The sequence below is a fragment of the Rhinoderma darwinii genome, chromosome 3 (genome assembly GCF_050947455.1).
Source record: "Rhinoderma darwinii isolate aRhiDar2 chromosome 3, aRhiDar2.hap1, whole genome shotgun sequence".
NCBI lineage: Eukaryota > Metazoa > Chordata > Amphibia > Anura > Rhinodermatidae > Rhinoderma > Rhinoderma darwinii.
The window spans coordinates 34,253,404-34,278,770 of NC_134689.1; the positions used below are offsets into that span (position 1 = coordinate 34,253,404).

Consider the following 25,367-nt stretch of genomic DNA (forward strand, 5'->3'; position numbering starts at 1 on the left):
TTTTCCGCAGTCCGCAGCAGCTAGTCCGCATCAATTTACTGCACATTTTGGGCAGATCCGCAGCCGTAATCCGCAACCCGGATTAGGTGCGGCATTGATGCGGACAGTTGCGGAGGAAATCCGCCACGTGGGGGCATGCCCTTATGTGGCTGCACATAGCGACATAGCTATATCGCTATGTGCAGTGTAAGTGAATGGAGAGAAGTGTATAACGCTGATTGGTCAGCGTCATACACTCTGTACAACGCCCACTTGGCCAAAAAGTAAAACACGCCCAGTTGTCCATTAAGAAACTCATTAGCATAAAGCTAATATAAATCGTAACTCCGTCAAAAATGATAGTTTTTCTAAATAAAAAAACACTGCTGTAATCTACATTACAGCGCCGATCACATCATGTACAATATAGGCCACTTATAATGTGGTGACAGAGCCTCTAAGTCTTCCATAAGTCAGGAAATAAAAAATATGCAGTTGTGCAGATCAGAGGGGAACATTTCGTCTGTTTCAAGAGGAGATTTATCGGTGCCCTAAAATTAGGGAACCAGGAAGGGGAGGGCCCAAACATATCTGCTAGAAGCGAGGGCATCCGTATTATACCAGGATAACTCTTCCTGGCAAAATTCCGCAAATTGCAAAGGTGTGGCGTGTGGACCAAAAGGGGGGTAGTAAAGGGCCATTTATCAGTGCGACGCCGGCCTGTGCAGAAATGATTGCTTCACAGCGTAATACACATCTATGGATTATTTTATTATTTATCCCATTATTATACCACCTGACTATGCCCCTGATATACTCTGTGCAGTTTACATATGCCCCCACATTATAAACGGAAACACCAGTAATACTCAAACAAAACTACTACCAAGCAAAATCTACGCTTCAAAAGCCAAATGGCGCTCCCACCCATCTGAGCCCTACAGCGTGCCCAAACAGCAGTTTACTTCCACATATATGGCACCGCTATACCCGGGAGAACCCTTTTAACAATTTTTGGAGTGTCTACATTGGCATAAGCTGGGCACGACCTACTTGCCACTGAATTGACAATTCTGGGGAAAAATGTTTTCATTTTTTACTTTTGCACCATACGCAGCGCATTTATTTATGGAAAAGACCTGTGGGGTGAAAATACTCACTACACCCCTTCTGCAATTGTGAACCAATTCAGTGTAAATCGCCAGATTAGGCCTTAATTTCGTATGATATTCTCGCACTCCTGAGCCCTGTCAAATGTCCAGGCAAAAGATTAGGGCCCCATGTAGGGTGATTCTAAAACCTGGAAACACAGTATAATCATTAGAGAGCTGTCTTGCTATGGTGGCACAAGCTGGGCACCACATATTGGCATGTCTATATTAAAATCCCACTTTCACTCTGCAATATTGAGTGCACACTAATTTATGCTAGACACCTGCAGGGTTAACATGCTCACTACACCCCTAGTTGAATACGTTGAGGAGTGTAGTTTCCAAAATGGGAGTCACTTTTGGGGGGTTTCCACTGTTTTGGTCCCATAGGGGTTTTGCAAATGCTACATAGCGACCAGAAACCAATCCAGCAAAATCTGTACTCTGAAAGCCAAATGGCACTCCTTCCCTTCTGAGCCCTGCCGTGTGCTCAAAAATGAGTTTATAACCACATATGGGGTATTGCCGCACTCGGGAGAAATTGCTTAACAAATGTTGGGGTTCTTTTTCTGCTTTATTTTTTTGAGAAAATGAAACATTATTGGAAAAAAAATTTGAATTTTTATTTTCACTGCCCAATTCAAATAAATGAAACGGCTGTGGGGTCAAAATGCTCACTACTCACCTAGATTAATTCCTCAGGGGGTATAGTATCACAAATGGAGTGCCTTTTGGGTAGTTTCCACTGTACTGGTACTATAGGGGCTTTGCAAAGACTACATGGTGTCAAGAAACCAATCCAGCAAAATCTGTGGGCCAAATGCCGCCACTCTTCTTCTGTTCCTTGCCATGTGCCCAAACAGCAGTTTATGACCACATGTGGGGTATTTCCATACTCCAGAGAAGTTACTTTACAAATGTTGGGGTTCTTTTTTTCTTTTATTTGTTGAGAAAATGAAAAATGTAGAGGTAAAGCTATGTCATATTGAAGAAAACAGATTGTTTTTATTTTCACTGCCCAATTCTAATAAATTCTATGAAATGCTAACTACACCCCTAGATGGAGTCCTCAAGGGGTGTAGTTTCCTAAATGGAGTCACTTTTTGTGCGTTTTCATTGTTTTGTCGCCACAGGGGCTCTGCATGGCCTCCACAAACCATTCCTGCTAAATTCGAGCTCCAAAAATCCAAATGGCGCTCTTTCCCTTCTAAGCCCTGCCGTGTGTCCTACCAGCCGTTTATTACCACATATGGGGTATTGTTTTACTCAGGAGAAATTGCTTTACAAATTTTGCGTGCTTTTTCTCCTTTTAGTCCTTGTGGAAATGAGAAAAAAATTAGCTAAATCTACATTTTCTTTGAAAGAATGTAGATTTCCATTTTCACGGCCTACTTCCAGTAATTTCTGCAATAAACCTGTAGGGTCAAAATGCTCACTATAGCCCTAGATCATTTCCCCAAGGAGTGTAGTTTCCCAAATGGGGTCACTTTTGGGGGGATTTCCACTGTTTTGTCACTGCAAGAGCCCTTCAAACCCGACATGGTGCCTAAAATATATTCTAATAAAAAGGAGGCCCAAAATCCTCTAGGTACTACTTTGCTTCTGAGGACGGTGCTTCAGTTCATTAGCACACTATGGCCACATGTGGGATATTTCCTAAAACTGCAGAACCTGGGCAATAAACATTGAGTTGCGTTTCTCTGGTAAAACTTTGTGTTACAAAAAAAAAAATGGATTAAAAATGAATTTCTTCGACAACAAAAAATTGAATTTGTAAATTTCACCTCTACTTTGGTTCAATTCCTGTGAAACGTCTAAAGGGTTAAGAAACTTTCTAAATGCTGTTTTGAATACTTTGAGGGGTGACTTGAAGTAAAATGGGGTGACTTTTTGGAGGCTTCTAATATATAAGGCCCTAAAAGCCACTTCACAACTGAACTGGCCCCTGTAAAAATAGCCTTTTGAAATTTTCTTGAAAATGTGAGAAATTGCTGCTAAAGTTCTAAGCCTTGTAATGTCATAGAAAAATAAAAGGATGTGCAAAAAATGATGTCAATCTAATGTAGACATATGGGGGATGTTAATTAGTGACTCTTTTGTGTGGTATAACTGCCTGTCTTAGGGCTGATTCAGACGACCGTGGCGTTTTTGCGCACGCAAAACATGCAGCGTTTTGCCTGCGCAAAAGCCACTTACCTGCTCCGTGAGGCAGCATCATATGATGCGCGGCTGCGTGCTTTGCGCGCAGCCGCCATCATTATGACACGCCATTTGGATGTTTGTAAACAGAAAAGCACGTGGTGCTTTTCTGTTTACATTCATCCTTTTGACAGCTGTTGCGCGAAACAGGCAGTTCGCACGGAAGTGCTTCCGTGCGACCTGCGTGGTTTTCACGCACCCATTGACTTCAATGGGTGCGTGATGCGCGAAATACGCAGAGATATTGAACGTGCCGCGCTTTTTACGCAGCGGACAAACGCTGCGCAAAAAGCACGGACTGTCTACACTGGCCCATAGACTTCTATTGGGCCATGCGTGCAGCGTGAAAACCACGCGACCTGCACGGACGCAATTCACGGTCGTCTGAATCAGCCCTTACAAGCCGATACATTTAAATCTAGAAAAATGCAAATTTTGGTGTTTTTCACATTTAAATACTGAATGTATCGAGCAAATTTTGCCAGTAACATAAGGTCCAATGTGTCACGAGAAAACAATCTCAGAATCGCTTGGATAGGTTAAAGCATTCCGAAGTTATTACCACATAAAGTGAAACATGTCAGATTTGAAAAATGGGATCTGTCACGAAGGTCAAAAGTGGCTAAAGAGGGAAGGGGTTAAAAGAAAAAAAATGTTGGAAATAGATCACTGTGTATAATGAATTTATATAATGAGTTTCACTTTTTGAATTGAATTACTGAAATTAATTTGATATTCTAATTCATTAAGTGTGTATGTATCAATGGCGGATCATCATTGGGCGTTTTGGGCGGCCCACCTGGGGGCTCATGGCCGCCCCAAGTACAATGCGTTTTTGTCGCGAATCGCGGCAAAAACCGTAACACAACTGCATTGTGTATGTCCTGTAAAGGACCTGCAGACATAAAGGTCATGTGACCTTATATCTGCAGTTCTTGTTACTGATTAGAGACCTGCTGGTCACATGACCGCATGTCCTACAACAGCCGCAAGAGAGAAGACCTAAGGTGAGCTGTGAGGTAAGTCTAGGGGATCATGGACTTGTCTAAGGGGTCTGGGGTCTGTTTAGGGGGTCTGCATTTAGGAGGTCTGGGGTCTGTATATTTAGGGAGTCTGAGCGCTAAGTTTTATGGGGGTCTGGATTCTGTATTAGTTTAGAGCATCAGGTATTGTCTATTAGTTTATGGGGGTCTGTATTTAGGGGTCAGGTCTGGGATCTGTATTTAGGGTGCTTGTTCTGGGGTCTGTATTTGCATAGGGTGGTCTGGGGCGGCAATAATTTTAGAAGGTCTCGGGTCTGTATGCATTCCAATTTATTAGTAAAAGGGGTTGTCTGGGCACATCAAAAGGTCATCAGTATGAAAAACCGGTCCGTGCCCGGACACCCCCTTTAATGTATGGTCCTGGGCCTTGGTGTCTGAATTCTTGTGTTTCTATAGAGGTTGGGAATTGCTGCAGAAGATGTCTCATCAGGAGAAATCGCCATAGCGGTCTGTCAGATTGAGAAGAAAAGAGTGACTACCATCAGGGAAGACATCACCTGTGAGTCACTGTTTCTATAGAGGATCTGTCCCCTCTCCTAACATATCTGTTGAAGGAAATCCTTATATTCCACATAAAGTCTGTGTGCCCAGGACTAATAGACAAATGCGTGTTCCACTTCCAATTGTCAAGAGGATGTGTCACTGCAGTGTGATACAGTCAGTGATGGTTGGAGACTGTCAGTATGTAGGGACACCGCCCTTTGACAAGGGGAATCGTAACACCCATTTGTCAATGCTCGCACAAAACGGTGGTGTTTACTATAGAGATGGCAGAGCAGTGGTGGGGAAGGGGGGCCAAAGTTTGTGGAACAGCCCAGGGCCTATAGTCTACTTAATCTGCCACTGGTGTGTGTATGTATATTTCAAAAAGGATGGTGCAAAATTAGTCTCTCTATTCATAACCGAAAGAACATGGCACTAATTTATTCACATGAAAGGACACACTAACTATCAAAGCTTTATCTATGTTCAAAGTGATTTCCATTGGTGACACGGCAGATGTCTAGGCGGTAGTCTAGTTCTGTCCAGACACGTGCCAGCATATCCTTGAATATGGACTCCACCGTTTCATTGATGCGTTGTCTCCGGTCGTTCAGATCCTGTGGCTGGGAGGGCAGATGCACTTGATGTACCCCCACAGAAAGCAGTAGCAGGGTGTTAGATCTGGCTATTGTGGGTAGCCTCATCGCTGAACACCAACCTGTCCGTGAATTCGTCCTCTTCCAATCGGCCCAGCAAGTTAATGCAAAAGTCAAGGCGTTCTGGTTTGTCCTCTGGTTTCAGCTCCTGAAGATAATTGTAATCTGTATGGCTTACAACAAAGATGTTTGAGCATTTGTAGTGTATAGATAAAACTTAGTGTGTCTTTTCAGGTTAATAAAATTTTTATTTTCTCTTGGTTATGAATACCAAGGCTATCATTTTGCACCATCCTTTTTGAATTACCCTGTATATCTCATTATGTGATATTAGATTTTCTCCTTTTGTCTAAAACAAACCAAGTCTGGTTTTTATTGTTACTCCTTTGGTCAGTTTTATCTTCAAGATGCTTTGGGCCACTCAAAGATTATTCCAGGATGGAAGAAAACCTTTTTCTCCAGAGGCTAATTCTGTATGTGTTCTGAGGAGATCTATTCCAAGGTCTGAACTCGCCAGCCAAATAACTGCAGCACTGGCAGAAAATACTCAAGTCTTCTAATTAAGAACAAGTTTAGTCTTTTTTCTTTTGAAAGAGAGAAAAAAAAAAGTGGATGGTAGTGCGCAGTCAGCAAAAGCAAAACATTACTGAAGTGTGAAATGAAAGGCGCAATAATAATTCGTAATTGAGTAGAGATTCACCTTCAAACACCATTTAACGTCTTACGATGGAAACCATCTTATATTAAAGAACTTTGTATATACATTACATTCATCTTGTTCTGATCCTGAGTTTTATAGCTTGTATACAGGGCAGGCTGCATTAACAATTCTGCTGGCTTCAAAACGGAAATCTCCCTACATTCCTTGCTGTCTCTGTCTGCACAGAGTTTAGGCTGGCGGATTTGCTTTCTGGGAGCTTCAGACTTTTACACCATGCACTGTAACGCATTATTAGCAGCTTAGTCAGTGCCCAATGGTGCCCTTAGTTGCCTACCACTGCTCAACTACGTCGTCTTCCGTTCCTCTGCCATCCCATCAGTCACTGTGTTCACCGTCTGCCCATCACAAAAATAATCAAATTCCAAACCCCACTTTAACTTGCAAAGCCCTATTCAATTCTGCTCTGTCTTTACTTTTTATTTTTTCTTTAATTCACAGATGCCACCCCACATCCAACCACCATTCTGCCAATGACCACCTGCTCTCTACCACTCTAATCCCCTCCTTACACTCCTCTGGCATACAAGGCTTCTCTTGTGCCTCCCTTCTGTCCTACAACTCCCTTCCTTAATCCATCCAATATTCTCCAACTCTCCAAACGCTTGCTGAAAACTTACCTCTGCAGACAAGCATATAACCTGATCTAAAGAGTCCCCCAATCGGTATTACAACACTGCCTTCACCATATTTTTTTTTTTCATTTGTCTGTAGCACACGGTGCACACCTCCCAACCGTCCCGGATCCGGCGGGACAGTCCCGTTTTCTCACCGGCGTTCTGAGCAATGTCCCGCCCTACCCCGGACCCTCCCTGTTGCCAGCCACGCCCCCCTGCAATGACTCTGCCTGCACAGCAGTCTGCCTGGAGCAAGGGAGCAGAGTGCAGCAGACACACCGAAGCGGAACACTGGAGAGGAGAAGAACGAAGCCGCAGGACATTCTTTTTGCGGCTCCCCCTCTCGCGCCCCCACCTCTCCTGCCCCCCTCCCTGGACTGCTGTAACTTCTCCCTCTCCTGGCAGGTAATAATGGTGGTAATAAAAAGAAAAAAAAAGAAAAACACATTTCTCCTTTCTATCCAATATCAAATCGCTCTCTCGCTCTCAACAAATGTTATATCCAAGTTACTAAAACAAAGCATATGTAATCGGATCCATAATATTTATAATATCCATATAGGGTTTTTTTGTAAGATATAGATCTAGAGATCCGCAGTGAGAATATGCTCTTGTTATATGAAGGAGGAGCTGGGTGTGATTTGCTGTGCTTATGCGAGATATTGGGCGTGGTTAGGGGGCGTGGCTTAATGTCCCTCTTTTCAAGATTCAAAAGTTGGGAGGTATGGCACAGTCTTTTTTTTTTTTAACTGTTCGGCTCAGTTCACACCTCGTTTTTCAGGCACGTGGGTGGTAAACGCCGGGAGTATTCCCTGATGTTTACTTCGACGTTCCCATAGCCACCTATGCAAACCGTGTATGTTAAAGTGTCCTTTTGGCATATGCTGGACCAGTATATGATGGCATACCTATTTTATAACTATAGAAAAGCGAGATTTACTACCCTTTTCTATGCAGACGGACACAGTAAAAAAAAAAACATGTACCACGCGGTATATATATTTTTACAACGGCAGTGAATTGTCATATGCCACTATGCTATGCAGTGGCATACGTTGGGGAATAATCATGACATATAACTCAGACGTGCCTGCAAAACAAGATGTTAACTGAGCCTTACAATGTGTTTCCACAATATCCTGCTATGTAATGTGCTACATAAGTTGATGGTGCTCTAAAAATAATAATTATTCTTAGCCAGTAAGGGGTTAATAGTTTTCTACTTAACGCCTAGACTCTCAATCTTTGTAATCTACAGTTTGTTTCCTCTTGGCTGTGAATAGCTGCTCAAGATGCTGCCAGTGGTTTCAAAGGACTCGTTTTCTGTTCCTATTAATTATGAATGAGAGATAATGAGATGACAAGACTTGGTTCCCCCATTGATGTAACAACAAAGGGGTTTCACTGAAGGAGATGGAAAATTGTGGTCAAGCTGTTCATGAATAACTAACAAATGTAAATTTGCCAGGCTGCAGCTGGCCCCACCCCTTACGCTTAGAGCCGGACACTTTTTTTTTTTTTTTTTTTTTTTTAAAGTTGGTGTAAAACGGCAAAAATTCGCAAATATGGCATATGCCATAATACTGGCATGAAGCCGATCGTAAACTTTGTAGGCTCACAGGCGTATAGCTGCTGAGCCTGCGACTGTTGCTGGCTAAGGGGTTAATTATGGTTGAAGTAGTGTAGGGGTCTCCCTCCTTTCTACAGTGAGTCAGCTATTCTAGGAGGGGGAGGCTGTATGGGTAGTGCAAGGGGGATAGTTTATGGTAGTATATAGTTCCCCTCCCTCATCAGCCTCTTTTGGCCGAACCTTTTTCCCTCCCTCCCTCCCTGGTAGCATGAGGTGTGTGTGTGTGGTGATGGTGTTTTTAATTTTTTAATTTTATGTCTCTATTTGTGCACCTGTTTGTTTTGTTTTGCATTTGCTGTCTCATCAAAAAAACAATAGGGCACCCGCACACATGAAAATACCTTGTAAAAAAAATAAAAAGGAACGAGAACACTTAGGGTATGTTCACACACTTACCAAAAAACGTCTGAAAACACGGAGCTGTTTTCAAGGGAAAACAGCTCCTGATTTTCAGCTCTTTTTTTAGCAACGTATTTTTCGCTGCTTTTTTTACGCCCATTTTTTTGGAGCTGTTTTTCTATAGAGTCTATGAAAAACTGCTCAAGAAGTGACATGCACTTCTTTCACGCGGCCGTTTTGAAAAACGCCCCATGAGACCAGAATGCCGTATTTCCCATTTAAATCAATGGGCAGATGTTTGGAGGCGTTCTGCTCCCGATTTTTCGGCCCGTTTACTGCCCGAAAAACGGCTGAAAATAGCCAGTGTGCACATACTCTTATAGTGAACATGGTTCATGGTTTTTGTGTGGATGCATTAAAAACAAAAAAAAAAAAACACTAAAGCAGCGATAAGAAAAAACTTCTTTTTGGCACGGTGGTGTCTTGACTGGTATATTTTGCTGTATGATTTGTTTTCTGTCATAGTTAGTGGTATTAGAAGGGTATTTACCTGCAAGTCCTTGGAATAGGCAGGCATACAGGTTTTTCATTGAGCTTTGATTAAGTTCATTTCAGAGTCTTGATATTTTGGCAAGGTTAACAAAATATTATTTAATTACTTCAAATAAAAAAAGCTGTGGCCGGCCGACACCCCCCCCCCCCAGGTCAACCCCATATTCAAAGAAGTCAAGTGCTGGTGGTTAATTTATTAAGGGGTTATTTAATTATCTAGACGACCAGTTGATTATAAGTTTTCACATGCATACAGTCCCCTTAATTGTGTGTAAGCCAAAACTAGAAGTGGAGCCTAAACACCGAAAAAGTAGAATGGAAAGATTTGCACCTCTTCCGTGTTGTCATGGGGCCTATACAGGGTGTGGGGCTAACCTGGGGAGCAGAGCCTAAGGGATAGCTAGATGTTCAGCCTCAGGGTATGTTCACACACACTAATTACGGACGTAATTCGGGCGTTTTTGCCCCGAATTGCATCCGAAAAATGTGCCTCGATAGCGTTGACAAACATCTGCCCATTGAAAGCAATGGGCTGACGTTTGTCTGTTCACACGAGGTGTATATTTACGTGCCGCTGTCAAATGACGGAGCGTAAATGGATGCCCGCGTCAAAGTGACCTGTCACTTCTTGGGGCGTAATTGGAGCAGTTATTCATTGACTCCAATGAAAAGCAGCGCCAATTACGTCCGTAATGGACGCAGCGTTCAAGCGCCTGCACATGCTGTTACGGCTGAAATTACGGGGGTGTTTTCTCCTGAAAACATCACCATAATTTCAGCCGTTACGGACGCTGTCGTGTGAACATACCCTTAATCTCTATACAGGGATGTGGACTCCGGCAGACAATCAAATACGGTTAGCAGAGCCAGAGTTCATGACAGACGTTCATCGCGGTGAACAGGCAAAATGTCAGAGCAGGCGGCAGACAGGGATGGTCAACTACAACCAGGGTCAGTAACCGTAAATTCAATACTAAAAACAGAAAAGCAGTACTAACAAGCAAGACTAAAGAACCAAATTGCAATGGGGAGGGTACCTTTATATACCCAGTAAAGGAGGTTGTATCTAGGCGCTGGCATTTTAAGAGCGGGGGTATCGGAGCACACATGCTACAAAGGGTAAGAGAAGCAGGAGGAGCGCGACGGCAGAGGAGCTGTGGGTTGGACGGCAAGGAAGAGTGGCAAATTGTGGCCTGGACACCGGAGACCCACACTTGGTTTTTGGCTTACAATTACTGATTCAAAATTAGCAAATGTGATAGTGACCTTAGTCAAGTACTTACGTTAAGCCAAATGCCTGTTTCTCCCTATTCTACTTTACGCGTTTTGCATGTTTATGGTGGGATAGGGAGAAACAAATGTTCAGTTGACATGCAAGCCTGCCATAGAGATGGCTGTTGACCAAATAATTTTTTTGGAGGTGGAATAAACGGCAGTCGTTCAGCTCCAAAGCTGGCCATAAACTTGACACAACTCCCACCAGACTCCACCATAAACATGTGAAGCCGCTACCAGACACCTCTGGCAGCAGCTTATCGACTGCCGGAACAAAGGGTCAAGCACGTTCCAATCCAACATGCTCTATCCTTTATTTCCCGGACATCTGCTGTCTGGGAGAAGATGATAGGCCCCCATACACATTAGATTGTTGTCTGATCCACCAAAATCGTTGTGTTCGGCTGACTTTGTGTACGTGCAGCTGTTCCTCGCAATGATTGACACATGGCTCATTGGATACAGTGACCACACAAAGCACATTTGCTGCAGAAAATTTATTCGGGAAAAACTACAGTGGCAAATGCGCACCAAATTTGGTGTGTATTTCCCTGTGGTAAAGAGGCTCTGTCACCAGATTTTGCAACCCCTATCTGCTATTGCAGCAGATAGGCGCTGCAATGTAGATTACAGTAACGTTTTTATTTTTAAAAAACAAGCATTTTTGGCCAAGTTATGACCATTTTTGTAGTTATGCAAATGAGGCTTGCAAAAGTCCAACTGGGCGTGTATTATGTGCGTACATCGGGGCGTTTTTAATACTTTTACTAGCTGGGCGTTCTGAGAAGTATCATGCACTTCTCTTCAGAACGCCCAGCTTCTGCCTGATCACGCTGTGACGTCACTCACAGGTCCTGCATCGTGTCAGACGAGCGAGGACACATCGGCACCAGAGGCTACAGTTGATTCTGCAGCAGCATCAGCTTTTGCAGGTAAGTAGCTACATCGACTTACCTGCTAACGCCGATGCTGCTGCAGAATCGACTGTAGCCTCTGGTGCCGATGTGTCCGACACGATGCAGGACCTGTGAGTGACGTCACAGATCTACACTGCCAAAAGCTGGGCGTTCTGAAGAGAAGTGGATCATACTTCTCGTCATAGCGCCCAGCTAGTAAAAGTAGTAAAAACGCCCCGATGTACGCACATAATACACGCCCACTTGGACTTTTACTTTTAAACACACCCACTTGGACTTTTGCAAGCCTCATTTGCATAACTACAAAAATGGTCATAACTTGGCCAAAAATGCTTGTTTTTTTTAAAAATAAAAACGTTACTGTAATCTACATTGCAGCGCCGATCTGCTGCAATAGCAGATAGGGGTTGCAAAATCTGGTGACAGAGCCTCTTTAAGTGTGTGTTTTGTTTTTTTTTGTTTTTTTTTTTTAAAGTAAAAAAACGCATATTCCCCTCCCTTGCGTTCCCGTAACACAGCTTCCCTGGTCTTGTACCAGCCTCCAGCGATCACCAGTTCAGTCATTGGCTGCAGAGGTCAGATGTCAAAATAACATCATTAAAGGTCAGGTGTACAGAGAGCAGCAGGGAAGTGCCGAGAGAGGTGAGTTAGCTCCACTGCAAACGTAGCGGATCGTCAAATGCGTTTCTTCAGGAAAATCGGCACGTGTTGCGTGTGGATATTGCAACGGATTTCAACCATTCTACGTTGAAAAGGTTAACATCTTCAGTGATCATCCAGAACAGAATGACCGTGCCGCGGGTATGGAAATCTGCAGCATGCTCGAATCTCGGTGTGGAAAATTGTGTGTGTGTGTGTCCGCGTATATATAAATAATGTTTGTTTTTGGTTTTTTTTTTTGTATTTTAGACTTTGTTTAGATGATCTGGACTTGTGGATTTTGCTACAGATCCGCAGGTTATCTGCAGAAAAATCCCCAACACTTGAATTTGCTTGCAGATTTCTTCCTCATTGACTGTGGAGAATCCACAACCAATCGGTGTACTTTGCGCAGCAGAAATTCACACGCTGCGGATGTAATAATCTGCAACGCAGATCAATTTCTGCAGGGAAAGTTTCCGCACCGTGTGGATGAGATTTGTTCAAATCTGATCTGTTTTGCTGCTACTATATTTCGCTGTGGATTTTTCATCTGCAAATCTAGACGGAAAATCTGCTACATGTACCTAGCCTTACGATTTATAGAAAATTAATACAACTACATTATAATTTAGCAGTAATATTTTGTTCTGTCACAGTGCCTAGTATTGATCATAGTTGTACCATGGTTTGTTTGTGTTTTTGCCTTTTTTATGCACTGACCTTCTCCACATGTCTATAAAATTAAGACCTTTTATATCCCAGGGCCAGTTGTGAGCCTTCGGAAAACTGTAATATATTCTCGGAGCACTCCACAGGCACCTGATATTCCAACCATTTCCTCAGCTGCTCACCCACTGAGATTAAACTGCTGCATTAATAAGAGTGAAAAATAATCAAAACAAAGCGGACACAGGCAAAATAAAGGGCAGCTCTCTAATTACTCAACATCAGAGTCGGAGACTCATTAAATATTCAAGTGACCCTAACGACTGCCACTGACACTCCATTCATTGCGTAAGCAGTCACTTCCTGCACTGAGGGATACAGAGACACAGCGGAGGAGGGCTGTATGAATTATTTACACCATCTCTGAAGATTTGGTATCATGGACCCGTTTGGGTTACTAGGTAATGGTTTCTGGTTACCTCAGAGCTCAATCTTCTGTGATGACTACCTCATAAAAAAAGCAACCCCAGAACAGGCAATGACCGAAGTATGACCCATTGAGTTATTCTTTGATATCTGACGCACCTTCTATTTGGATAGTTTTCTCCAATTTCAAAGGGCTATAGGCATTATGTTTTTCATACATTGGCGGATTTCCAACGTAAACCAATAGGAGCATTTATAAGAGGGTTTGAGTTGGCTAAGATATTAATAAAAATATTCAATTGCACTTGTCCGCAACAGGGAGCCACATAAACCAACTTTATCAAGACATTAAAGGGGTTCTCTGCTTTGGACAATTCCTACTTGTTAGAAGGGTCCCTTTACAATAAACTGATAAGTGTCCCCCTACTGGGACTCCCAGCAATCCGTTGTAATCTGTAGGGAAATCTGGCAGTAAAGGTCCTCTTAGGGCCTGTTCACATCACCGTTCGCTTTCCGTTCCGGGGTTCCGTCTGAGGTTTCTGTCGGGTCAACCCCGCAACAGAAAGTCAAACTGAAACCACAGCTTCCGTTTCCGTCACTATTGGTATCAATGGTGATGGAAACATTGCTAATGGTTTCTGTTCGTCACCATTTCGGCAGGTTTCCGTTTTTCTGACGGAATCAATAGCGCAGTCAACTCCGCTATTGATTCCGTCGTTAAACCGGAAACCTGCCGGAACGGTGACGAACGGAAACCATTAGCAATGTTTCCGTCACCATTGATATCCATGGTGACGGAAGCTGTGGTTTCAGTTTGACTTTCCGTTGCGGGGTTCACCCGACGGAAACCTCCGATGGAACCCCGGAACGGAAAGCCAACGCTGATGTGAACAGGCCCTAACACAGCCTGACGTGGGCAGTGTAAACGAGCACTGTTAGACGAGACAGCTCGTTGATCGGCGCTCGTTTTCTCCTTTCACAAGGAGCTAGTATGGGGACGAGCACTCGTTACTACGATCGCTCGTCGCAAGAAATTTCTATAATGTCGGCAGCACATCTCCCTCTTTGCACAAATAGATGTGCTGCCAACAACAATAATTTGTCATTTAAAACTATACAATCAGCCCTTGAACAAGCTTGTTCATCTCAGAATTCTCTAATGGGGTGTATAAAAAATGGGTTTTCTAAACTGGACAACCGCTTTTTAAAAAATCAAAAACCAAAGTGACTTTTCCTTTTGAAAGGAAAGAGCGGACTGTTAGTGGTCAGTCGAGGGCAAAGGAAAAATGTAGCAGTTGCCCACAGAAGCAAATCTGCTTAAGGCCGCATGTACACGGGCGTAATTTTAATCCACCATTTATGACTGTAATTTCCGGGAAGGTGTACGGGCTGTAAAAATGACCCGCAAACAATAGGACATGTCCTATTTTTTTTTTTTTTTTACGGACCGTGCTGCCATACTTTATAATGGGAGCACGGCCCGCAAATGCGGGAGACTGTCCGCAGGCACCCGGCTATAGCCGTAATCGCATACTGGTGCTACGGTTGTCTGCTAGGGGCCTAAGGCTGTCGTTTTTCAGAGACCCTTTTGTAAATTAAATCTACAACCCATTTTGTTGCTGTATGCAAGTACTGCAAATTTCTTTTGCTAAAACTTTTTTTTTTTTTTTTTTCATGTAGACCTTTTTTAAGGGGTTTTCTGGCTTTAGCAAATAAAACTTAATCTTATAATGAAAACTTCTGCAATTTTATAGTATTCTTTTGTACTGTATATCAATTCCTCATGCTTTTTCAAGAGCTCTGCTTGCAGTAATTGAATAGAAACCATTGTTTAAGTTTAGAGGTTGGAAAAACCTGTACTGGTCACGTCCTGATTACACAGGTGCGCGACTCCACAAATCTATAACCGATCTATTGCATGCAGATTTGCAGTGAATTTTACCCTTTGAATTGGCCTGGGAGAAATCTGTAGTGAAAATCTGCAACTTAACCCCTTAATGTCTGCCAATACACTTTTTGACAGTTGTCATTAAAGGGCCTTATTCTACAGCGCCGTGTTTTTACAGAGCTGTGGTATAAGTGCTGGACGGGTGTCCTGTGCCATCCTGGAGTGAGTGCTCCACTTTATGGAGAAAGCCAAGCTTCTTCTTTGATCACCACATGATCAAATGGGACCCCAATCGGGTTTTCCGCTGTAACGATAGGGAACTTGGTAACCCCTGTGCACTCGGCATTGGGGACCTAGAAAGGACCCGAGGGCTGTCAGTGTTGCCTAACCGCAGGCTTAGTATACAAAGTGTTGCCCCAACAGCCTATGTCATAGTGATACAGTATAGTGTACTAGCATACAGGAGTACGCTAACATGTTTTTTTTGTTGTTTTTTTTAGTGGGGAATTTTTTTTTTTTTATATATCGGAAACTAAAACAATTAAAATGCTGGTAAAAAACTGTATTTGGAATAAATACATTTTCTTCCACTATGTGTGGATGTACCCCTAGGTGCCCATACACCGCACAATCTGTACAGGTGAAGCACATTAAAACCTTGTGCTACACCTAAGCAGAAAAATGCACGGAATAACTTGAGGTAAAACCGCGTGGCAATTACCGCGGCTCAACAGCATATTGTATCGGCACCATTAGTTAAAAATCAATTAAGGTAATGTAGTTAGTGTAATAAAATCCAAAATTAACGGCCAGCACAGTCTGTGCCATTAAGTCTAAGTTCTCGCGTTGTGGACGCAATTTTCACTTTTGCATCAGCGATTTCCCCAAAACTTTCCGCCAGTTTTATTTTCTGAAAAGATAGTAAATTAAACTACAAACAAAACATGGATTTTGTTGTTTTCTTTTTGTCTATTTGGTAGCAACGGAGCCTTAGCAATGTTTTTTTAAATATCAATGTTTGTTATAACATTTTTAGATATGCTATAAAAATATGGTCCATACCGTAGGTGCCATAAGCGCAGCCAGACCATCAAAGATCAATCTTTTATAGAACTATTGACACATACACACAAAGGTTAATGGGGGAATTTCTTATAAAATGTGTGTGCCACTCCCAACCCCCCCCCCCTCCCACCACCTTTCTATATAGATATGCCTATGGGGGTGTCACACCATGGAAAATTATTATTACGACTCTAATCAAATAAGACAATTAATATTCCAAATACGCTGTATATTAATGTGGACTCTAAATAAATATTAATATCCATAACATCGTACAAACTTTCCAAGCTTGTGTGGATCCCAGAATATTTAACTGGATTGCCACACTGCGTATATAATTGCAAAAGCATATATCCCTACCTACAGTGCTCACACTTGTTGTACTAAACTCGCTCATTACACATAGAACAATAGTCTTCCAGCTATGTGCCCCCTAATTTCAAAAGTTTAGTGTACAAATACAGTATCAGATTCAAGATTAATGTATAGATACTGCACCAGAACTAGAACCAAGCTCCATACATAAATACAGCACCAGAACAAAGTTCCGTACATAAATACAGCACCAGAACCATGCTCAGTGCATTTATACAGCACTAGAACAAAACTCCGTGCATATATACAGCGCTAGAACCAAGATCAGTATGTGTATATATTTATACAGCACTAGAACCAAGCTCCATGCATATATACAGCGCTAGAACCAAGCTCTGTGCATATATACAGCACTAGAACCAAGCTCTGTGCATATATATAGCACTAGAACCAAGCTCCGTGCATATATACAGCACTAGAACCAAGCTCTGTGCATATATACAGCACTAGAACCAAGCTCTGTGCATATATACAGCACTAGAACCAAGCTCTGTGCATATATACAGCACTAGAACCAAGCTCTGTGCATCTATACAGCACTAGAACCAAGCTCCGTGCATCTATACAGCACTAGAACCAAGCTCCGTGCATCTATACAGCACTAGAACCAAGCTCCGTGCATCTATACAGCACTAGAACCAAGCTCCGTGCATCTATACAGCACTAGAACCAAGCTCCGTGCATCTATACAGCACTAGAACCAAGCTCCGTGCATCTATACAGCACTAGAACCAAGCTCCGTGCATCTATACAGCACTAGAACCAAGCTCCGTGCATCTATACAGCACTAGAACCAAGCTCCGTGCATCTATACAGCACTAGAACCAAGCTCCGTGCATCAGTACAGCACTAGAACCAAGATCAGTACATGTACAGTATCAGAACAAAGATCAGTACATATATACAATACCAGCAAAAATACAGCTCCGTACAAAGATCATTTGAAAATTTATGTTTAACCCCCTGCCATATAAGTTTGTACTATATGAAATTAAAGCTCCCAGTATGGCCTGAATCTCACTTAAGATCATGCAGTGAATACAGTATTGGTCAGTCAGTGTGAGAATAAAAATTTACCTTCAGTGACTCACAGGTGCTGTTTTCTCAGATTCTTTTTCTCTTTTTTTTTTTTTTTTTTTTTTTTTAAATTTCTCCCAGCCACGACTCCTCTCTGCAAAGTTTGTACCTCAGATTTCTTCGGTTTCTCACTTTTCCAATACATCTGCACCTATAAACGAAGATAAAATCATTGTGCACCTCAATATGATGGCACCACACACAGAGCCCCTGAATATACAGCCAGACACACTGTGCTCCTAAATACAATCATGTCACACACTGTTAAATAATGCACCACACACTCTGCCCATAAAAATGGCACACGTGCCTTTTGAATTTACCACTACAGATTGCCTGTAGATAGTGCCATACACCATGCCCCCATATAAACTATACATACTCGCATGTTCCAGTTTCAACGCTGTCCTCCAGCGATGCGTGCCTGGTCAAAACGACCATGCCCGCTCTAGCAGAAAGATGCATACGGCGCAATGAGTGCCGACTGCATCACGGGTAGAGTGCCGAATTGCACGGTAGGGAACAGCTAGTACCCTTACCTTGACAGGGCTAGACTGCTCCATTGCGTCCGCACCCTAAAGATGCAGATAAAATGGAGTCATGTGCACCTGGTTAGGAACATTACTACTCTTCTGTTCTACAGACCAGTTTTTTATTTTAACAACCAATTTGGGAGATCCATCCAGATTCCCACCCCTGACAATGCACGGAAGTCTTGAGTCCTGGCATTCATGTGGATGTTACGTTGACATGTACGACCTACATAAACATTGTTGCAGACCAAGTACACCCCTTCATAGCAACGATATTACCTATGCCAGTGGCCTCTCTTAGCGTGATAATGCGACCTACCACAATGCAAATGTTTTCAGAAATGGTTTGAGGGACATGACAGAGTTCAAGGTGTTGACTTTGCTTCTAAATTCCCCAGATCTGAATCTCATCAAGCATCTGTGGGATGTGCTGGAAAAACAAGTCCAATCCATGGAGGCCCCACCTCGCAACCTTAAGGAATCAAATGATCTGCTTCTAACATCTTGGTGCCAGACACCACAGAACACCTTCAAAAGTCTCATGTAGAACAGGCCTCGATAGGTCAGAGCTGTTTTGGCAGCAATAGGGGGGACCTACACAATATTGGGCAGATGGTTTTAACGTATCGGTGAACGGTATTCCGTTATTTGTTATGCCTGATAACGGTCATCCACAGTACTATGATTAGTTGTGTATGATATACATTTATACACATACACACGCGCACACACAATGTGTGTGTTTGTGCACGTACTGTATATAATCATAATCTTCAAATATTTTTTCCTTTTTGTTTATATCTTGTTTGTTGCGTTCAATGCCATTCAAGTTGGTTTCATTGAAGTGTCACATTTATCAACTATAATGTATATCAGACTCCAGACAATGCTAACAATCTAGAGAAAAACCTAAAGGAAATCCATAATACTACTTTTTATGGTCACTCTTTAGTTTTGGTAGTGTTCCAATGATACAGTAGAGCCCCTTTTGAAAACTTGAATTCCTCATTGCTTTCATGTCATTCTTTCAGCAAGCACAGGCTGAGATATCTCTGTTTTGTATGTCTGCCCTACTCACAGAATATTGGCGGCCATATACAGCAACCCATAGCCTTACCATTTTTTGTATTTTTTTTTTTTGTATTTTTTTATAATTTTTATTTCACACCAAGAATAATTAGAACAATCAGGCAATTTGTATTCAAACAATACCCTGGAATACTTTTTTCACTGCTTCATCAAGGATGCACCTACAGTACACTTTTGAGAGGATCTTTCGTGGAAGTCAATGGCTGAAAATATATATTAGATATTAGACTGAAATTTAGACGAGTGTTCCAGCAGACACTCACGCCAGGAACTTTATCTAGCATCCTAATCAGGAAATATCATACCGATATCTATTGAGAGAGGAGAAATAAAACGCTAGTATGCTCAAAATACTACTCTGGGGGTTTATAGCCAAACTCAATTACAATAATATCATTCAAAAGGGGTGTAGGCTTGAGGTTAACCAATCAGAGGCAATGTGACCAATAATTCTTATTCAGCCAATAGCAGACCATAAGAATATTTCAAATACATAATTATAATTCTTCATTAAAATGCTGACATCAGGTAACACCTGGAGACAAGCATAAAATGGGATGGTGTTCGTGCTTTCCCATGAGAGAGTTTGTCGCGATAACGACAAATAGTTGCATTTTATGTCTGGGCGTTCAGCCAACCTGCTAGCCATGGATGCATGAAGGCCACATGATGATCACATAAAGATAACCCATTTCCTTGAGACTCGAGCAGAACTATGTAGGGGAAAGATCATTAAAATAATGGAGAATACATATTTTAGTAATTCAGCATCCTGCTTGATGATTCACAATCTAATTTAATAGAGAGAATATAAGCAAATAGACCATCCTTCACAGATCCATCTGCTTAATATGTTGAAGGCTTCAAAATGTAAAACGGTACAAAGTGTGTATGCTAACGCTGTTCTTTTTCATGCTCTTACAGATGCGTATTATTTGCAAAGATGTCTCCGCAGAGGTTCTCTATGATGTTCTCCATGACACCAGCTACCGCAAGAAATGGGATACTAACATGATCGATACCTATGATATTGGGAGACTCACTGTGAATGCCGATGTTGGGTACTACTCATGTAAGAAACCTATTATGGCCAGGGCAGTCTGTTTCCCTGTAGGTTACATGTACATAGTTACATAGTTTCTATGGTTGAAAAAAGACACATGTCCATCAAGTTCAACCAAGGGATGGGAACGGGGAAGTAAAAGATTTCTACACATAGGAGATAATATTTTTTCTTCTAGGAAATTATCTAAGCCTTTTTTAAAGCCATCTACTGTCCCTGCTGTGACCAGCTCCTGCGGTCGGCTATTCCATAGATTCACAGTTCTCACAGTAAAGAAGGCTTGTCGCCTCTGCAGGTTGAACCTTTTTTTTTCTCCAGACGGAGGGAGTGCCCCCTTGTTTTTTAATGGGGTTTTACATGGAACAGGATTTCACCATATTTTTTTGTATGTGCCATTAATATATTTATATAACTTAATCATGTCCCCCCTTAGTCGTCTTTTTTTCAAGGCTAAATAGTTCTTTTAATCTTTCCTCTTAGATTCTAGAATGACTTAGCTTCGTCGCTCTTCTTTGTATTTTTTCCAACTCCAGGGCATCCTTTCTATGAACTGGAGCCCAGAACTGGACTGCATATTCTAGATGAGGCCTCACTAATGCTTTGTAAAGTGGTAATATTACATCCCTGTCCCGCGAGTCTGTGCCTTTTTTAATACATGACAATATCTTGCTGGCCTTTGAAGCAGCTGATTGACATTGCATGCTGTTATTTAGTTTATGATTTACAAGTACACCCAGATCCTTCTCAACAAGTGACTCCCCCAGTGTAGCTCCCCCTAGGACATATGATGCATGCAGGTTGTTGGTACCCAGGTGCATAACTTTACATTTATCTACATTAAACTTCATTTGCCAAGTGGATGCCCAAACACTGTTTGTTTAAATCTGCCTGCAATTCATGAACATCTTCCATAGACTGAACTATATTACATAGCTTGGTGTCATCTGCAAAAATAGAAATAGTGCTATTAATCCCATCTTCTATATCATTAATAAATAAGTTGAATAATAGTGGTCCCAGAACAGAACCCTGGGGTCACCACTTATAACCGGTGACCATTCAGAGTAGGAATCATTGACCACAACTCTCTGGATACGGTCCTTGAGCCAATTCTCAATCCAATTACAAACTATACGTTCTAAACCTATAGTCCTTAATTTACCCATTAGAAGTCTATGGGGAACAGTGTCCAAGTCCAAAAACACTATATCCACAGCAGCCCCTCTGTCTAGACTTCTGCTCACCTCTTCATAAAAACAAATCAGGGTGGTTTGACAACTTCGTTCCTTAGTAAAACCGTGCTGGCTGTCACTTATAATACTATTTATTGTCACAGAATTCTGTATATAGCCCCTCAAACATTTTCCCCACAATTGATGTTAAGCTTACTGGTCTATAATTACCTGGCAAAGACCTAGGGCCCTTTTTGAAAATAGGCACCACATTTGCCCTGCGCCAGTCCCTTGGCACTATACCAGTCTCGAGAGTATCTCTAAATATTATGAAGAGTGGGACTGAACTAAGCTCCTTAAGAACTCTAGGGTGTAACCCATCTGGTCCCGAGGCCTTGTGTACGTTTATTTTAGTTAATTTATCTTGCACCATATCTACATTCATCCAATTCAGTATATCAACTGATATATTAACAGCACTTGCAGCGGCAGTACAAGTAGTTCAATCTAGTAACTTTTTGGTCTCCATCACAAAAGCTTTAAAGGTAGTTTGAGTCAAAATGTATCCCGCTATGATCTGTTTTATGCTGTTCTGTCAACTTATTTTGCTTCATTACAGGGAAGTGCCCAAGTCCACTGAAAAACAGAGATTTTGTGACCCTGAGGTCCTGGCTGCCACTTGGGACTGATTACATGATAATCAATTACTCTGTGAAGCACCCGGTAAGTCTTGAATAAATATTCTGTCATTTTTGTAAAGTTTTAGTAACTCTACTAATTTCATTTTACAATAATCCATTAAATATTTTTAAAAAGGTCAATGTAGTTATTGCAACCTGATGAGAAGGTATCACAGCTTCAAATGGTAAACAATCTGTTTTTTTTTCTATGTAGTATAATTGTTTAAAAACAGATCTTCTTTCGACAAACTTTCCAAGATATTGATTTCATTCTCATGTACAGTGCCACCTTCTATGCTGTGGTACTTTGGCTACATCCACAAAAATGTGGAAACTGGCAAGGGTCAAACTGGTCAAATATTTCTCGAATATCTGGACAATTTTTCAGAAATCTAGAATGACTTCAAAATCTTATGCTCCCTTTTTTCACTACCTGCAACCGAGATGTTCTCCTGCTACTGTTCCTACATGACTCCAAAAGCTCCCACATACCCGAATTCCTACTTGAACCACCAGACAGAAAGCCATGTATATATTCATTTTTCCATTTCTCACACAAATTGTAAGAAAATATGAACAAAAGAGCACGAAGTTGGTATCACCCAACCACAATTTACTTTATACACACAGCCAACCATACAACTCGGTCAGTGGCGTAACTACTGCCGTAGCGGCAGTAGCGGCTGCTACGGGGCCCGCGGCATGAGGGGGCCCATGTCTCCCGCCGGCACAGGCCCCCGCCATGGCCGGAGGATCCGCTAGCAGCCGCTATGGCTGCTACAGCGCGACGCCACTGAACACTACGGCAGAGCAGGGAGGTATCTCCCCGCTCTGCCATTAAACAAAAGACATGTATCCCCTATCCACAGGATAGGGGATACATGTGTGATCGCTGGCATTGATAGGGAGAACGAGGGACTGAAAGTCCCCTGAAGTTCTCCATCACAAACCTCGAACTTCCGGGGTCTGTGTCGGCAGCTCCGTAGAAATGAATGGGGCGCCGGTCGCGCTTGTGCGCATGCGTGACCAGCGCTCCTTTCATTTTTATTGAGCTGCGCAGACGTCGGAAGTCCGAGGTTAGTCATGGAGAACTTCAGGGGAATTTCGGTCCCCCGTTCTCCCTATCGCTGCCAGCGATCACACATTTATCCCTGATCCTGTGGATAGGGGATACATGTCTTTTGTCTTTTTACACTGTAGGTCACATTTTTTTTGGGGGGTTGGGGACGCTGTATGGCGTTCCCTACAAGGGGGGGGGCGCTGTATGGCGTTCCCTACAAGGGGGGGGCTGTATGGCGTTCCCTACAAGGGCGGGGCTGTATGGCGTTCCCTACAGGGGGGGGGGCCTGTATGGCGTTCCCTACAGGGGGGGGCCTGTATGGCGTTCCCTACAGGGGGGGGCTGTATGGCATTCCCCACAGGGGGGGGCCTGTATGGCGTTCCCTACAGGGGGGGGCTGTATGGCATTCCCCACAGGGGGGGGGCTGTATGGCGTTCCCTACAGACCCCCCCCCCCTGTAGATAACGCCATACAGACCCCCTGTAGATAACGCCATACAGACCCCCTGTAGATAACGCCATACAGACCCCCTGTAGATAACGCCATACAGACCCCCTGTAGATAACGCCATACAGACCCCCTGTAGATAACGCCATACAGACCCCCTGTAGATAACTCTACAGGGGGGGGCTGTAAAAAAAAAGGCACTATCTACAAGGGGGGGGTTGTGTGACACCCAGGGGAGGGGGGCCCCAGTCAAAAGTTTGCTATGGGGTCCAGTCTTTCCTAGTTATGCCCCTGAACTCGGTCTTTACGTACATTTTAGCCACGTCTTTCTTAGCAGTTCTCCAAAGTACTACAAGAAAACTCTTCGGTTCTGTGCTAAAATAAGTAGGTATTCAGAACAAATCCTGATGTTCATCAATGACCATAAGGGCAACACTGAAACTTTTGTAAATAAAATATCATGAAAGGTCTGTTTTTATTGATACTTAAGAATTATTATTTTTTTCTGGGTACTGTAGTAACTCAATAGCCACTTTACGCAGGCCTCAATATTTTGTCAGTCATCCAGGCTTCACAGAAATACAAAGTCTCTGATCTCACCTCTCCCCTCCCTTGTCTTTCTGTAAAGTTATACCACATGTTCATTTGCAGCCTAGGGGGCTAATAGCCAGAAATCTCAGTCAAGACATGCATGTTTTTTTTTTTCTTTCCTTGTCTGTATACACGCCGGCTGTCAGTGAGGAAGGCTCTCAGAACTGAGTCTGCTGTATTCTTTGTTCTGTTAGCCAAACACCGTATCGCTTGGGCTAATAGTACAGCGGACTTGGCCATATTTAAGGTAGCCTATTCTGGTGACTGATACGCTTTCAGTAAGACCAAAGTTGAACACTATTTAATGATGGGCATATGAGCTGCTTTTTTCACTATAAATTCTTTTTCATTGCAGAAACATCCTGCTCGAAAAGACTTTGTTAGGGCGGTTTCCTTGCAGACTGGATATCTAATAAAAGCCAACGGAGACAACAGCTGTGTTCTCTACTACCTTACACAAGTCGACCCAAAAGGTAATACAACCAGGTATCCGTTTCTTCGTTTTAGTAGGGTTTTCTTGACTGAAATCTTCAGTTTCTGCATTGTGGCAAGATTACGTCACTTTTAAGAAATGCATATCCTAGTGACTGACGTATGAATTTGCGTACCTGCCAATACTGAGACTTCTATAAACGAGAACTTTTTTTTTTTACACCAATTTACTCCATGCTAAGTAATAATCTGAAGTCCTCGAGTTGAAAAGAATATATGAATTCCCTGATCTTCATGGAAACCCCACCCCCACAGATTATGGAGGATATTATAAATTGTAGATTCAACTCTGGTATATATGAAGGAGCGGTTTTGTAGATTAAAGGGATCTTCCAGGTCAGAGTCAACTGGCTAAAGAAATTGTAATATAATACATGTAAATTCAGCAGCATTGCTGGTTACTGGAGTTCCCCATTGCTTTCTGTTACTTTGTCAGCTGGCGCAGGATGACACACCATTCTGCCACAATGAAGTCTTTTGATGGTCGCAGTGGTGACGTGTTATTGCAGAATTGCATTTTAAAATCCTATGAATGCAAACCT

At 42.5% G+C, this 25,367-nt stretch overlaps 1 protein-coding gene across 1 annotated transcript in view; it reads left to right on the top strand.

The window, feature by feature from the left end:
* Positions 1-25,367, top strand: part of LOC142750947 (START domain-containing protein 10-like) — a 54,107-nt gene that overhangs the window by 24,427 nt on the left and 4,313 nt on the right. The window contains exons 2-4 of the mRNA XM_075859928.1: positions 20,245-20,392; positions 22,175-22,278; positions 24,689-24,806. Coding sequence (XP_075716043.1) covers positions 20,245-20,392; positions 22,175-22,278; positions 24,689-24,806 — 370 coding nt within the window. The remainder of the gene's footprint in view (positions 1-20,244; positions 20,393-22,174; positions 22,279-24,688; positions 24,807-25,367) is intronic.